The 13181-nt window shown below is 38.9% G+C and overlaps 1 protein-coding gene across 8 annotated transcripts in view; it reads left to right on the top strand.

Moving 5' to 3' along the window:
- The first annotated feature begins 6077 nt into the window (after window positions 1-6077).
- FAM185A (family with sequence similarity 185 member A) overlaps window positions 6078-13181 on the top strand; it is a 90461-nt gene continuing 83357 nt past the window's right edge. For 2 of the 8 annotated variants that reach the window (XM_064289908.1, XM_064289907.1), the window contains exon 1: window positions 9152-12725. In XM_064289908.1, the coding sequence (XP_064145978.1) occupies window positions 12275-12725 (451 nt within the window). In that variant the 5' untranslated portion in view covers window positions 9152-12274. Of the gene's footprint in view, window positions 12726-13181 lie in introns of all 8 variants that reach the window. The other 6 variants (XM_023544487.2, XR_002784936.2, XM_023544485.2 and 3 more) reach the window with 6 other exon arrangements.

Below are 13181 nucleotides of genomic sequence, written 5' to 3'. Positions count from 1 at the left end.
ACTCCCACCAGCACTATACGAAGGTTCTCACTGCTCCATATCCTCACCAATACTTGGTATTGTCAGAACTTTTAATGGTAGCCATTCTTCTAGGTATATAAGGTACCTTGTAGTTTTAATTTGCATTTCCATAACGACTAATTATATTGAGAATCTTTTCATGTGCTTACTTGTCATCTGTATATCTTATTAAAGTACCTGTTCAAAATTTTTGCCCAATTTGAAATCAGGCTATCTTCCTATTATTAGATGGTAAAAGTTCTTTATATATTCTGGATACAAGTTGATTATCAGAGATATTTTGGAAATATGTTTCCCAGTCTTTCCATTTTCTTAGCAATGCCTTTTTTAGGAGGAAAAGTTGTGAATTTTGATGAAATCCAATTTATAATTTGTTTTTCTTTTATTGTCCACACTTTTTGTATCCTAAGAAATCTTTGCCAAGCCCAAGGTCAAAAGATTTTCTCTTATACTTTCTTCTAGAAATTTTATAATTTTAGCTATTCCATTTAGGTATTTAATTGATTTCAAGTTAATTTTTGTATATGACGTGAAATAAGGGTTGATGTTAATATTTTTGCATATTGATATCCAATTGTTCCAGAAGAATTTCTTGGAAAAGTCATTCTCTTCCTATTTAAGTATCATGGTCCAAAATCAAAAAAACCAAACCCAGCGCCGTCGAGTTGATTCCGACTCACAGTGACCCTATAGGACAGAGTAGAACTGCCCCACAGAGCTTCCAAGGACCACCTGCAGATTCAAACTGCCGACCCTTCGGTTTGTTGAAGCATCTCAATTGGTATTCTGTCAATTCCTGGAGTCTTGTTTTCCCCCAATGCGTTCAGTGCATCTTGGACTTCCTTCTTCAATACTATCGTTTCTTGATCATATGTTACTGCCTCAACAGCTGAACATTGACCAATTGTATTTAATACAGTGACTTTGTGTATTCTTTCCATCTTCTTTTGATGCTTCCTGTGTCGTTCAATTTTTTGCCACAGAATCCTTTAATATTGCAACTTGAGGCTTGAATTTTTTCTTCAGTTTTTTTAGCTTGAGAAATGCTGAGCATGTTCTGCCCCTTTGGTTTTCGAACTCCAGGCCTTTGTACATTGTATTATAACACTTTACTTTGTCTTCTTGAGCCACCTTTTGAAATCTTCTGTTTAGCTGTTTTACATCATTATTTCTTCCATTAGCTTTGGCTACTCTACGTTCAAGAGCAAGTTTCAGAGTCTCTTCTGACATCCATTTTGGTCTTTTCTATCTTTCCCGCCTTTTAAACAACCTTTTGCTTTCTCCATGTATGATGTCCTTGATGTCTTCCCACAACTCGTCTGGTCATTGGTGTTCAATGAGTCAGATCTGTTCTTGAAATGGTCCCTACATTGAGGTGGGATATACTTAGGGTTGTATTTTGGTTCTCAGGGAATTATTTTAATCTTCTCCAGCTTCGACCTGAACTTGCACATGAGCAACTGATGTCTACTCTGCAATCAGCTCCTGGCCTTTTTCTGACTGATGATATTGAGCTTCTCCATCGTCTCTTCCCACCGATGTAGTTGATTTGATTCCTGTTTATTCCATCCAGCGAGGTCCATAGGTATAGTCCTCATTTATGTTGTCGAAAAAAGGCATTCGCATAAGTTGTTGGTCTTACAAAATTCTATAATGTGATCTCCAGCATTGTTTCTACCACCAAAGCCATAGCTGCCAACTACTGATCCTTCTTCTTTGTTTCCAACTTTCACATTCCAATCACCAGTAATTATCAATGTGTTCTACCAAGTGATAATTACACACCTATTACAGTGGCTTAAAAAACGGGATAATACCAAGTACTGCTGAGAAGACAGAACAATTATAATTCTCACACATTGCTGGTGGGAATGTGAAATTGTGTAACCCCTTTGGAAAACAGTTCAGCAGTTGCTCAAAAATTTCACATAAATTTATATAATGGCCCAGTTATTTCACACCTACACATTCATCCAAGGGAAATGAAAGCATGTCCATATAAAACTTGTATGTAAATATTTGTATTGACTTCATTACTAATAGCCAAAAACTGGAAACAACAAATATTCATCAATTTGTGGATGTATAAACAAATTATGGTACATCCGCACAGTGGAATTTAACTCAGTAATAAAGATAAACTATTGTTACATACAAAAACATGGATGAACCTTAGATGCATTATACTAAGTGAAAGAAAGTACATTCAAATTGCTATGTATTGTATGATTCCATTTATATGAGTTACCAGAAAAGACAAAAGTATACAAATAGATCAGTGGGGTATGAGGGAACATTATGTGATGACATAAAAAAAACATGATTGTCACAGTGCTTACAAAACTGCACACATTTGTCAGAATTCATACAGCTGTACTCCTAAAAAATGATGAATTTTACTGTATATAAAATACACCTCAATAACTTAACTTTAAAAAACAAAATCAGATTAACTAAACCTCAGATTATCAAAACAAAAACAAACAAAAAATCAAAAACCTCTCAGAGACAACCACAGCAAAGGTAGATTGCCCACAAAGGAACTAAACTAAACTGAAAGAAGGCTTATTATTACCGAAAACTGAGGCCAGAAGATATTAGAATAAAGTGCTCAGAGACAGTAACTGTCAACTAACTTATTATTTAAGAGTGAGGGTAAAAGAAGCATACTTTCAGATAAACACAAACAAGAAACTTATCACTCAGAGATCATCGTTGAATATATATTAATGGTTAGACCTCTGTAAAAGGAAACTGAACCTAAAAGGAATGAAGTGAGCAAATAAATTGGAAAATGTATTGCTAAATTTAAATAGCATTGAATATAAACAACAATAACAATAATAATGACTACTTGTGTGGTTTTAAAAACAAGATGGAACAAAAATACACCAAGCAATAAATGACATGGACGATGAAAATGTTGACATTAAGCATTCTAAGATTATGAATTGTTTGAAAGAAGGATGGAGATATTGGTTGATTAGACTTCCACTAAATCAAGTGAGTGTGCTAAAAAGTTAAGGATAATGCTTAGAAGAAAACAAAGTAAACAAAATTTCACATTACTACAGAAGAAAAAGGTTAATAAAGAAAATACATTTAGACTAAAAGGAAATAAAGAACAAGGCAAAGTAGAAAAAAACACAGTAAAATAAGTACAAATATAAAAGTAATTACAAAAAAAGGTAAATGGATTAAATTTACCCATGGAAACAGAGATACTCAGATTGAATTTAAAATATCCACCTATACCGTTTATAAAAAAAAAGACATAAGCTACAAATAAAATGCCACAGGAGGTTTAAAGTTAAAAGGTGGAAATTATGACTGTTAGATAAAACTATAAGGTAAAAAACTATATTAGAGGTAAAGAGGATCATTACTAACGATAAAAAGGAAAATTCATCAGGAAGCATTATCAGTCCTGGATCCATACATAATAGCAGAGTCTCAAAATACATAAAATGTAAATGGAATTTCAACTCAGAGGATGTATCAAGACTATTATTTGCATAGTTGGTTGAAATACTGCTGCTAGCTTGCAGAAATGGAATGAAGCATTAGCACATACAAGAACTTCAGTCTAGACTAGTCTTCTATTGTAAGTAAATTCTCCTAGGTTCAATAAACATTTTACACACACGCACACTAATTTACAAAGTATATATCATCAAACCCCCCAACCTTGAGACTCTTCCTAAGATATTTGTAACCTGGGCAACTTCTCAAAGCATCTAAAGTGCAGAAATTGGACTCTAAATTACAAGCTTTTTCTTGTAGATTATCTGCATGCAAATAAATAACATGCAGGTTTCAAATGGGACAACCTACAATATCATTAAATACTTCACAGCATTGTTAGTTATTAGTTTATTATTTTGTTAAAATTTCATAAGAAAAACAGAAGCCATAAAATATATTCCTTTTTAAATAGTTTATAATTCAGAAAGTTAACAAATTGATGATGACTTCCCTCACATAAGATGAAGTAGCAAACCCTATGTTTAGTTTACATTTTCTTCTTTTATTTTTTTAGTTATCATCTTTTTTTTATTGCACTTTAGATGGTTTACAATTAAACAATTAATACACATACTGTTTTGTGCCATTAGTTGCCAACCCCCAATATGTCAACACTCTCCCCTTCTCGAACTCGGGTTCCCTGTTACCAGCTTTCCTGTCCCCTCTTGCCTTCTCCTGGGCTGGTGTGCCCATTTAGTCTCATTTTGTTTTACGGGCCTGTCTAATCTTTGGCTGAAGGGTGAACCTTGGGGGTGAATTCAGCACTGAGTTAAAAGAGTGTCCTGGGCCATTCTCTCGAGATTTCTCCAGTCTCTGTCAGACCAGTAAGTCCGGTCTTTTTTTTGTGAGTTAGAATTTTGTTCTACATTTTTCTCTAGCTACGTCTGAGACCCTGTATTGTGATCCCTGTCAGAGCAGTCGGTGGTGGTAGTAACTGAAAACTCTCTCATGCCACCTGCTGTCCATTTATTGAACGTAAATCATCAAACACAGCAATATATTCATGGACCTTTACTTCTAAAAAAAAAATCCGCCACTCATTTGATTGTCTAGTCAGCTTTAAGAAACAAAATACTAAAAAATGCCTTAATTTTTTTCTTATTATAAATGTAATATATTCACTGTAAATAACATTTAAAAAATGAAATCACTCAGAATCTCACAACTTACAGATGACAACTGTTGTCATTTGATATATTTCCCTCTAGAATTGTTTCTATGCAATATAGTTTATATAAAAATAATTAATATTACAGAATTGGGATCACATTATACATAAATTGTTATTCTACTCTTTTCGTATAACATTGTATTATGGAATATTCTCCGTATCATTGCATAGTCTTCAAACTTGTAACTTTAAAATGGTTGCATAATATTCCAGATATATACTAACTTTTTTTTAATTATTGAGTCAGAAACCCTGGTGGCATAGCGGTTAAGTGCTACAGCTGCTAACCAAGAGGTTAGCAGTTCGAATCCACCAGGCGCTCCTTGGAAACTCTATGGGGCAGTTCTACTCTGTCCTATGGGTTGCTATGAGTTGGAATTGACTCAACAGCAGTGGGTTTTTTTGGGTTAATTGTAGAGTTTTTTTTTTTTTTTATGGAGCAGTTCTACTAGATAACACAGAGGGTCGCCATGAATTGGAATCTACTGTATGGTGACAGGTTTTCTGTTATTGTTGTTAGGTGCTATTGGGTTGGCTTCAACTCAGTGACACTACATACAACAGAATGAAACACTGCCCAGTTCGGCGCCATCCTCTTAATCATTGCTATGTTCGAGCCCACCGTTGCAGCCATTGTGTCAATCCATCTGCTTAAGTGTCTTCCTTTTTTTTTTTTTACTGACCCTCTACTTTACCAAGCATGATGTCCGTTTCCAGGGACTGGTCCCTCCTCATAATATGTCTAAAGCATGTGTGATGAAGTCTCTCCATCCTTGCTTCTAATGGGCATTGTGGTTGTACTTCTTCTGAAACAGATTTGCTCATTCTTCTGGAAGTCAATGGTATATTCAAAATTCTTTGTGAACGCTATAATTCAAAGGTATCAGTTCTTTTTCAGTCTTCCTTACTCATTGTCCAGCTTTCACATGCATATGAGATGAGTAAAAATACTAAGGCTTGGGTCAGCCACACCTTAGTCCTCAAGATGACATCTTTGCTTTTTAACACTTTAAAAAGGTCTTTTTGTACCAGATTGGCCCAATGCAAAATGTTGTTTGATTTCTTGACTGACGCTTCCATAGCCGTCAATTCTGGACCCATTTTACTTGGATCCATGGGTTTATTATTAGGCATTTCAGTTTATTCAATTATTTACCATTATAAATAACTGTGTAAAACAGAATTCCTCAAACATACATTTTTTGCACATTCCTAATTTTATGCTTATGCTAAATCCCCAAATGTAGAATAACTGGGTCACAGATACACATATTTTTTAAGGTTCTTTATGGTTACTGCCACCATGTATCTGTTAGTTTGTTGTACCGCGGTGACTTGCATGTTGCTGTATAGCCACAGAACATTGTCTGAAACGGTGCTGGAAAATGAGCCTCTCGGACTGTAAGGCACTCAAAATATGACTAGAGAAGAGCTGCCTCTCAAAGTAGAGTTGACTTTAATGACATGGCTGTAATCAAGCTTTCTGGACCTTCACTGGCTGATGTGGCACAACTCAAAATGAGAAGACACAACTGCAAACATCCATTAATAATTGGAACACAGGAAGCACAAAGTATGCATCTAGAAAAATTGAAAGTCGTCAAAGATGAAATGGAATGCATAAAGATGGACATCTTAAGCATTAGCGAGCTGTAATGGACTGGTATTGGACATTTTTAATCAGACAATCTCATAAGTTCTACTATGCCAGAAAGACAGGTTGAAGAGGAATGACATTGCATTCATCGCCAAAAAAAACATTTCAAGATCTATCCTGAAATACAATGCTGTCAGTGATAGAATAATATCCATATGCCTACAAGGAAGACCAGTTAATATGACTATTATTTAACCAACCACTATTGCCAAAGGTGAGGAAATTGAAGATTTTTACCAAATCTAACAGTCTGAAATTGATCAAACATGCAATCAATATGCATTGATAATTGCTGGTGATTGGAATGTGAAAGTTGGAAATGATGAAGAAGGATTGGTCGTTGGGGAATACGGCCTTGGTGACAGAAAGGATACCAGAGATCCCATGAAAGAATTTTGCAAGACCAAGGACTTCTTCATTGCAAATACCTCTTTTCAAAATATAAATGGCAACTGTACACGTGGACCTCGCTAGACGGAATACACAGGAATCAAACTGACTACCTTTGTGGAAAGAGACAATGGAAAAGCTCAATGTCATCAGTAACAAGGCCAGGGCCTAACTGCAGAACAGACCATCAATTGTTCATATGCAAGTTCAACCTGAAGCTGAAGAAAATTAAAACAAGTCCATGAGAGCCAAAATATAGCCTTGAGTATATCCCACCTGAATTTGGAGACCACCTCAAGAATAGATTAGATGCACTGAACACTAATGACTGAAGACCAGATGAGTTGTGAGAAAGCACCAAGGACATCATACACAAAGAAAGCAAAAGGTCATTAAAAAGACAGGAAAGAAAGAAAAGACCAAAATGGATGAGAAGGGACTCTGAAACTGCTTTTGAACGTCGAGTAGCTAAAGTGAATGCAAGAAATGATGAAGTAAAAGAGCTGAACAGAAGATTTCAAAAGGCAGCTTGAGAAGACAAAGTAAAACATTAGAATGAAATGTGCAAAAAGATCTGGAGTTAGAAAACCAAAAGGGAAGAACATGCTTGGCATTTCTCAAGCTGAAAAAACTGAAGGAAAAATTCAAGCCTGGAGTTGCAATTTTGAAGGATTCTATCAGCAAAATATTGAATGACACAGGAAGCATCAAAAGCAGATGGAAGGAATACAGAATTACTGTACCAAAAAGAATTGGTTGATGTTCATCCACTTCAGCAAGTAGCATTTGATCAAGAACCAATGGTACTGAAGAAAGAAGTCCAAGCCACGCAGAAGGCACTGGCAAAAAACAAGGCTCCAGGAATTGACTGAATGCCAATTGAGATGTTTTAACAAATGGATGCAACGCTGGAGGTGCTCACTTGTCTACGTCAAGAAATTTGGAAGACAACTACCTGGCCAACCGACTGGAAGAGATTCATATTTATGCCCATTCCAAAGAAAGGTAATCCAACAGAATGTAGAAATTATAAAAAATACCATTAATATGACTCCCAAGTAAAATTGTGCTGAAGATCATTCAAAGCAGTTGTAGGACATTGACAAGGAACTACTAGAAATTCAAGTTAGTTTCAGAGGAGGATGTGGAATGAGGGAAATCATTGCTGATGTCAGATGGCTCTTGGCTGATAGCAGAGAATACCAGAAAGATATTTACTTAATGTTTTATTGATTACGCACAGGCATTTGGCTGTGTGGATCAGAACAAACTATGGATAACACAGCGAGAAATCGGAATTCCAGAACATTTAATTGTTCTTATGCGGAACCTGTACTTAGAACAAGAGGCAGTCGTTCAAACAGAACATGAGGATACTAAGTGGTTTAAAATCAAAAAAGGTGTGTGTTGGGGTTGCATCCTTTCACCATACTTATTCAATCTGTATGCTGAGCAAACAATTCGAGAAGCTGGACTGTATGAAGAAGAATGTGGGATCAGGATTGGCGGAAGAATCATTAACAACCTGTGATATGCAGATGACAGAACCTTGCTTGCTGAAAGTGAAGAGGACTTGAAGCACTTACTGATAAAGATCAAAGAGTACAGCCTTCAGTATGGATTACATCTCAACAAAAAGAAAACAAAAATCTTTACAACTGGACCAATAAGCAATGTCATGATAAATGGAGAAAAGACTGACATTGTCAAGGCTTTCATTTTACCTGGATATTAATCAATGCCCATGGAAGCAGCAGTCAGAAAATCACATGACGTATTTTATTGGGCAAATCTGCTGCAAAAGACCTCTTTCAAGTGTTAAAAAGCAAAGGTATCACTTTGAGGACTAAGGTGCACCTGGTCCAAGCCATGATATTTTCAATCACTGCATATGCATGGGACAGCTGAACAATGAATAAGGAAGAATTGATGCCTTTGAATTATGGTATGGGCACAGAATAGTGAACATGCCATGGACTGCCAGAAGAACAAACAAGTCTGTCTTGGAAGAAGGACAGCCACAGTGCTCCTTGGAAGCAAGGACAAAGTCTCACATACTTTGGACACATTATCAGGAGGGACCAGCCCCTGGAGAAGAACATCCTGCTTGATAAAGTAGAGGGTCAGGGAAAAAGAGGAAGACCCTCAATGAGATGGACTGACAAAGTGGTTGCAACGATGGGTTCAAGCATAACTAAGATTGTGAGATGGCGCGAGATCAGGAATGTTTCACTCTGTTGTACTTAGTGTTGCTATGAGTTGTAACCAACTCAAGGGCACCTAACAACGACAACATGCTTATTGCTAAATTGTCCTTGGGAAAGTTTGTACTAACTTATACTTCAACCAGTAGTATGTTCATAACCTCAGGAATGGCTTTTTTTTTTTTTTTAAGTGAAGAGGTAAAAATACAAATATTTTTGTATTTGAGAAAATTTAAATATGACTCTCCATTCATATAGTGAATAATTTATTTCCTTCAAAGGTGTCAAGAAGATAGAAGGATCTTTTTTTGCGTCAGAAAAAAGAGTCAGACAGTATAGTTGTTTAACCTTAAGTGTTTTTTAAATCCGATTCCTCATCTCTAATGTGAGGATGTTTAAATCTGTCCTAGTAAACCCAGTGTTTTGTGAGGATACAGTGAAATAACGCATGTGAACATGCTTTGAAACTATAATGTTATGGCAGTGTAATGGATTGCTTTTTGTGTGCCTTTCTAGCCATGGTCTTGTAACTCCCACTAGGTGATTGGGTGGGATCGTGTGATATGGTGATTGTGACCCACTAAATGGATTGGTCAGTTTCACCATCCTGCTGGGATTGAAATGAGCCACCCCAGAGGCAGGAAAGAGAAGAGCCCACCACCACCAGGGAAGAAGAGACCGGTAGGAGAGACCCACAGGAGATACCCTCAGGAGATGGCACAGTGGGCTTCACGGCCCATGGAGCAAGAAAGATGAGTGTCTGTGGGCAGAGATTGAGAGACCAGGGAAAAGCCTACGCCTGACCCACGAATTTTGGATTTGCCTGCCTCCACAACCTCATGAGCCATTTGCTTTACATGGCTGGTTCCTGAGTTCTCTGAGATGTTGTAGACAATTAGGGAACCTAAAGACAGGAGGGAGAGTGCTGAAGGGAAAGGGCGTAGCTGATGTTAGAGATGATGGAGTAGTACAGAAGCTTGGAAAAGTTGGATATTTGGGACATCTTTAACCTCCACCTTATAGGAACCAGCTTTGTGCTGATTCTTGTAAAAGAAATTATTTGTTTAGTTACATAGATGGAAAGTAGTATTTTAATTTATCATTATTGATGTATGCACAAGATTGGGTAGATGATTCATTAGACTGCTGTTTCTTTAAGTATCGTTAAACTTAATATCTTATATCAATCTTAATATCAATAATTTTCTCCATTTTCAACCTCAACATGATCAGAAAGGTGATTTTTAAATCAATTTTATTTAGTTTTCTTTTGTTTACTTGAGAAGAGAGAAACAATGATTATGCCACATAGCCAATTATGGCTCAGTTTCCAATTCCATTAATTTGGTTTGTCTCAGAAAAGGAAAAATTAGCATAGAATTATGTATTAAGGATTCATTTTAAATCTAAGAATATCTGGTACTTATACACAAAATTTGAGTGTATTCCCAACTTGTTTACATCAGTGCCTAACAGTTTTGTTTTCAAAGTTATGTCAATAGATTTTCATAAAAAAGATAGTTTGAAGAAGGTCAGTCTGAATAATTATGACCAGATGAAACACAAAGCCAAGGAGAAAATTAGTATTCAGTGGGCACTTGCTAAATCTAAAAGCCAGCACTCATCATGCCTTCACTAAAGGAGGAAAAATAAGAAGGGAGGAAGGACTAGCAAGACATAAAGGAGAAAAAAATAACTTAAAAAATACTAAATTAAAAAAAAAAGGTAATGTCTACCAAACAACCTTGCATCTTGGGCCCATGAAGTTGTTAGCCCAGACTATCTGCCTGCCTCGGTATCACTATTGCTCTCAAAAATTCTGCACTGCACTTGGCCAAGACTAAAATTACTGAAGGCATTCAGTTTCAGCACCTGCATTTTATTAAATCTCATTGTTTGCAGGGTGTCTTTGCTAAAGGGAATAATTTGCAGGAGGAGGTTGGAGCACAGAAAGGGAGAGACCAGGAAGAAAAGGAGATAAATCTTTGTCTTTCTTATTGCCCATAGAATAATAAAATGTAAAAGAGATCTTACAGAGTCATTTAGTACAATCCTTCACTATAAAGCTGAAGAAACAGATCCACGTGACACAAAGAGATCAGTGGCAGACTCAGGAAAAAAAATCTGCTCTTCCCACAGCACCACCTTGACTCTCTTTTTTGTATCTTATTTTAGCCCCCAAACCGAAGACCATTAGTAATTAAAAAGATCAATATCGCTGCCAAAAACAGTCCTGATCTTTCAGGTTTTTCTTTGTAACTAAGAGACTGTGCTATCCCTAAAATAAAACATTGCAGTTTTGTAGGCTGTGCAACGTGTTTGTATTCATTATCTCATTTGATCCTCACAAAGACCCTGTGAGGGAAGGCAAAAAAGATATTATTGTCCCCATTTTAAGAATGAACAATTAATGGCCAGAGTTGTCCAATGACTGGCCTAAGGGCACCTAGACTCAGGAAGGTGCCAAGACTCTAACGCTATTCCTAAATTTGCTACCAGAGAGGAAACTTCCCTGCACCCAAAACACCAATCTGGCTCTTTATCCCCTTGCCTAGGAAGTTTCCATCCCCAGAGGCGCTGCACTAGTTTAGGAAAGCTTGAGTCTAACCACCCACAGAGGATACTCCTAGTTTGATTCTAGTTCTCACCTTTAAAAGCGCAGTTTCTTATCCTTTCCCTTGGTCCTGCTCCTTATTTAGGCTCCTATTTTTATCTTTAGTTTTGGCCCCCTGGGTCTCACTTCAAAGCTCCACCCTCTCCAAAGAAAAACTCGCGTCCTAGGTATCCAAGGAGACCACACACACGCACACGGACTTGCCCACCTTTCCCCTTCAGCGCTTTCCATTGGTCAGATGGATTTCCATCTAGATTCTTTCGCCCCTCCAATGGCCAATGGGCTCGAGGCAAAGAGAGCGCGCCTTCCGTCCCAGTTCAAAACGTGCTCTCAGTACGCTGTCTACGCTGCGAATTGCCTCCTGTGATTTGTAGTTTCCGATCTGGTCAGAGCCCTTGCATGTGTAACCATGTAGAACTACCTATCCCGTCGGCCTTCGCGAAAGGGGACGGGGTGAACTAGGAGTCCAGGTCAGGGTTGATTACTTAGAGCTTTGAAATTTCAACTTGCCTCTGCGGCTTGTGCGGCAGAGGTTTAAATCTCCCAGCAGAGTTGATAGGCTTGCTCTTGCTTCAGCATGCCCTCGCAAACGTCTCTCCTTTGACTTGAGGAGGCTCAGTGGCCAAGTCAGCCGCTGCAAGTGACTCTTCCTGTGGCTGAGGGGATCTGAGGGGGCGCGAGAGAGGCATGCCATGTTCGCCCCCTGCTCAGGCTGGGGGCGCGGCGGCCTTAGGCTCTGCCAGCTCCGAGTGTGGATCGGCGAGGCCGTTGAGCGCGGCACGTGTCGGGCTTACCAGGCTCGGCTGTACGGCTCGGGCGGGTGTGAGCGCGGGCCGGGCTCGGAGCCGAAGGTGACTCCCCCTGACCCCGAGCGCCGGACGCTGAAGGAGTGGACGCTGCTGGTGAGCCCGTTCGGCCGGCTCCTGGCGCGGCTCCCGTGCGACCTAACCGTGAAACCCCTCGACCCCCTCACGTACCCGGACGCTGACCGTGTGCTGGTGGCCGTGAGCGGCGTGGAGGGCGGGGCGCAGGGCCTGGAAGGCCTGCAGGTGAGGTACGACAAGGAGCGAAAGGAGATGGCCATCGTGTCTGAAACCATCGACCCCCAGGCCTCGGTGGAGGTGGAGGCGCCCCTGAAGTTCGGCAAGTTAAAACGGTTTGGGTCCCAAGGCACCCGTAGCGAAGCTTTCCTTAAATTACGCTGACGTGCACTTTTTTTTTTTTTTTTTATATTTATTGTGCTATAAGTGAAAGTTTACGAATCAAGTCAGTCTCTCACATATAAACTTATACACACCTTACTACATACCCCCACTTACTCTTCCACTAATGAGTCAGCCCGTTCCCGCTCCCTCCTTCCAGTTTCTCCTTTCCTGACCTTTTTGCCAGTTTCTAAACCCCTCTACCCTCCCATCTCCCCTCCAGACAGGAGATGCCAACATAGTCTCAAGTGTCCACCTGATGCAAGTAGCTCACTCCTCATCAGCATCTCTCGCCAACCCCCATTGTCCAGTCCAATCCATGTCTCCTGAGTTGTCTTCAGGAATGGTTCCTGTCCTGGGCCAGCGGAAGGTTTGGGGACCATTACCGCCGGCATTA

Source organism: Loxodonta africana, chromosome 8 (assembly GCF_030014295.1).
Source record: "Loxodonta africana isolate mLoxAfr1 chromosome 8, mLoxAfr1.hap2, whole genome shotgun sequence".
In the NCBI taxonomy this organism is placed as follows: domain Eukaryota; kingdom Metazoa; phylum Chordata; class Mammalia; order Proboscidea; family Elephantidae; genus Loxodonta; species Loxodonta africana.
This window is presented reverse-complemented; position numbering and strand designations above follow the sequence as displayed.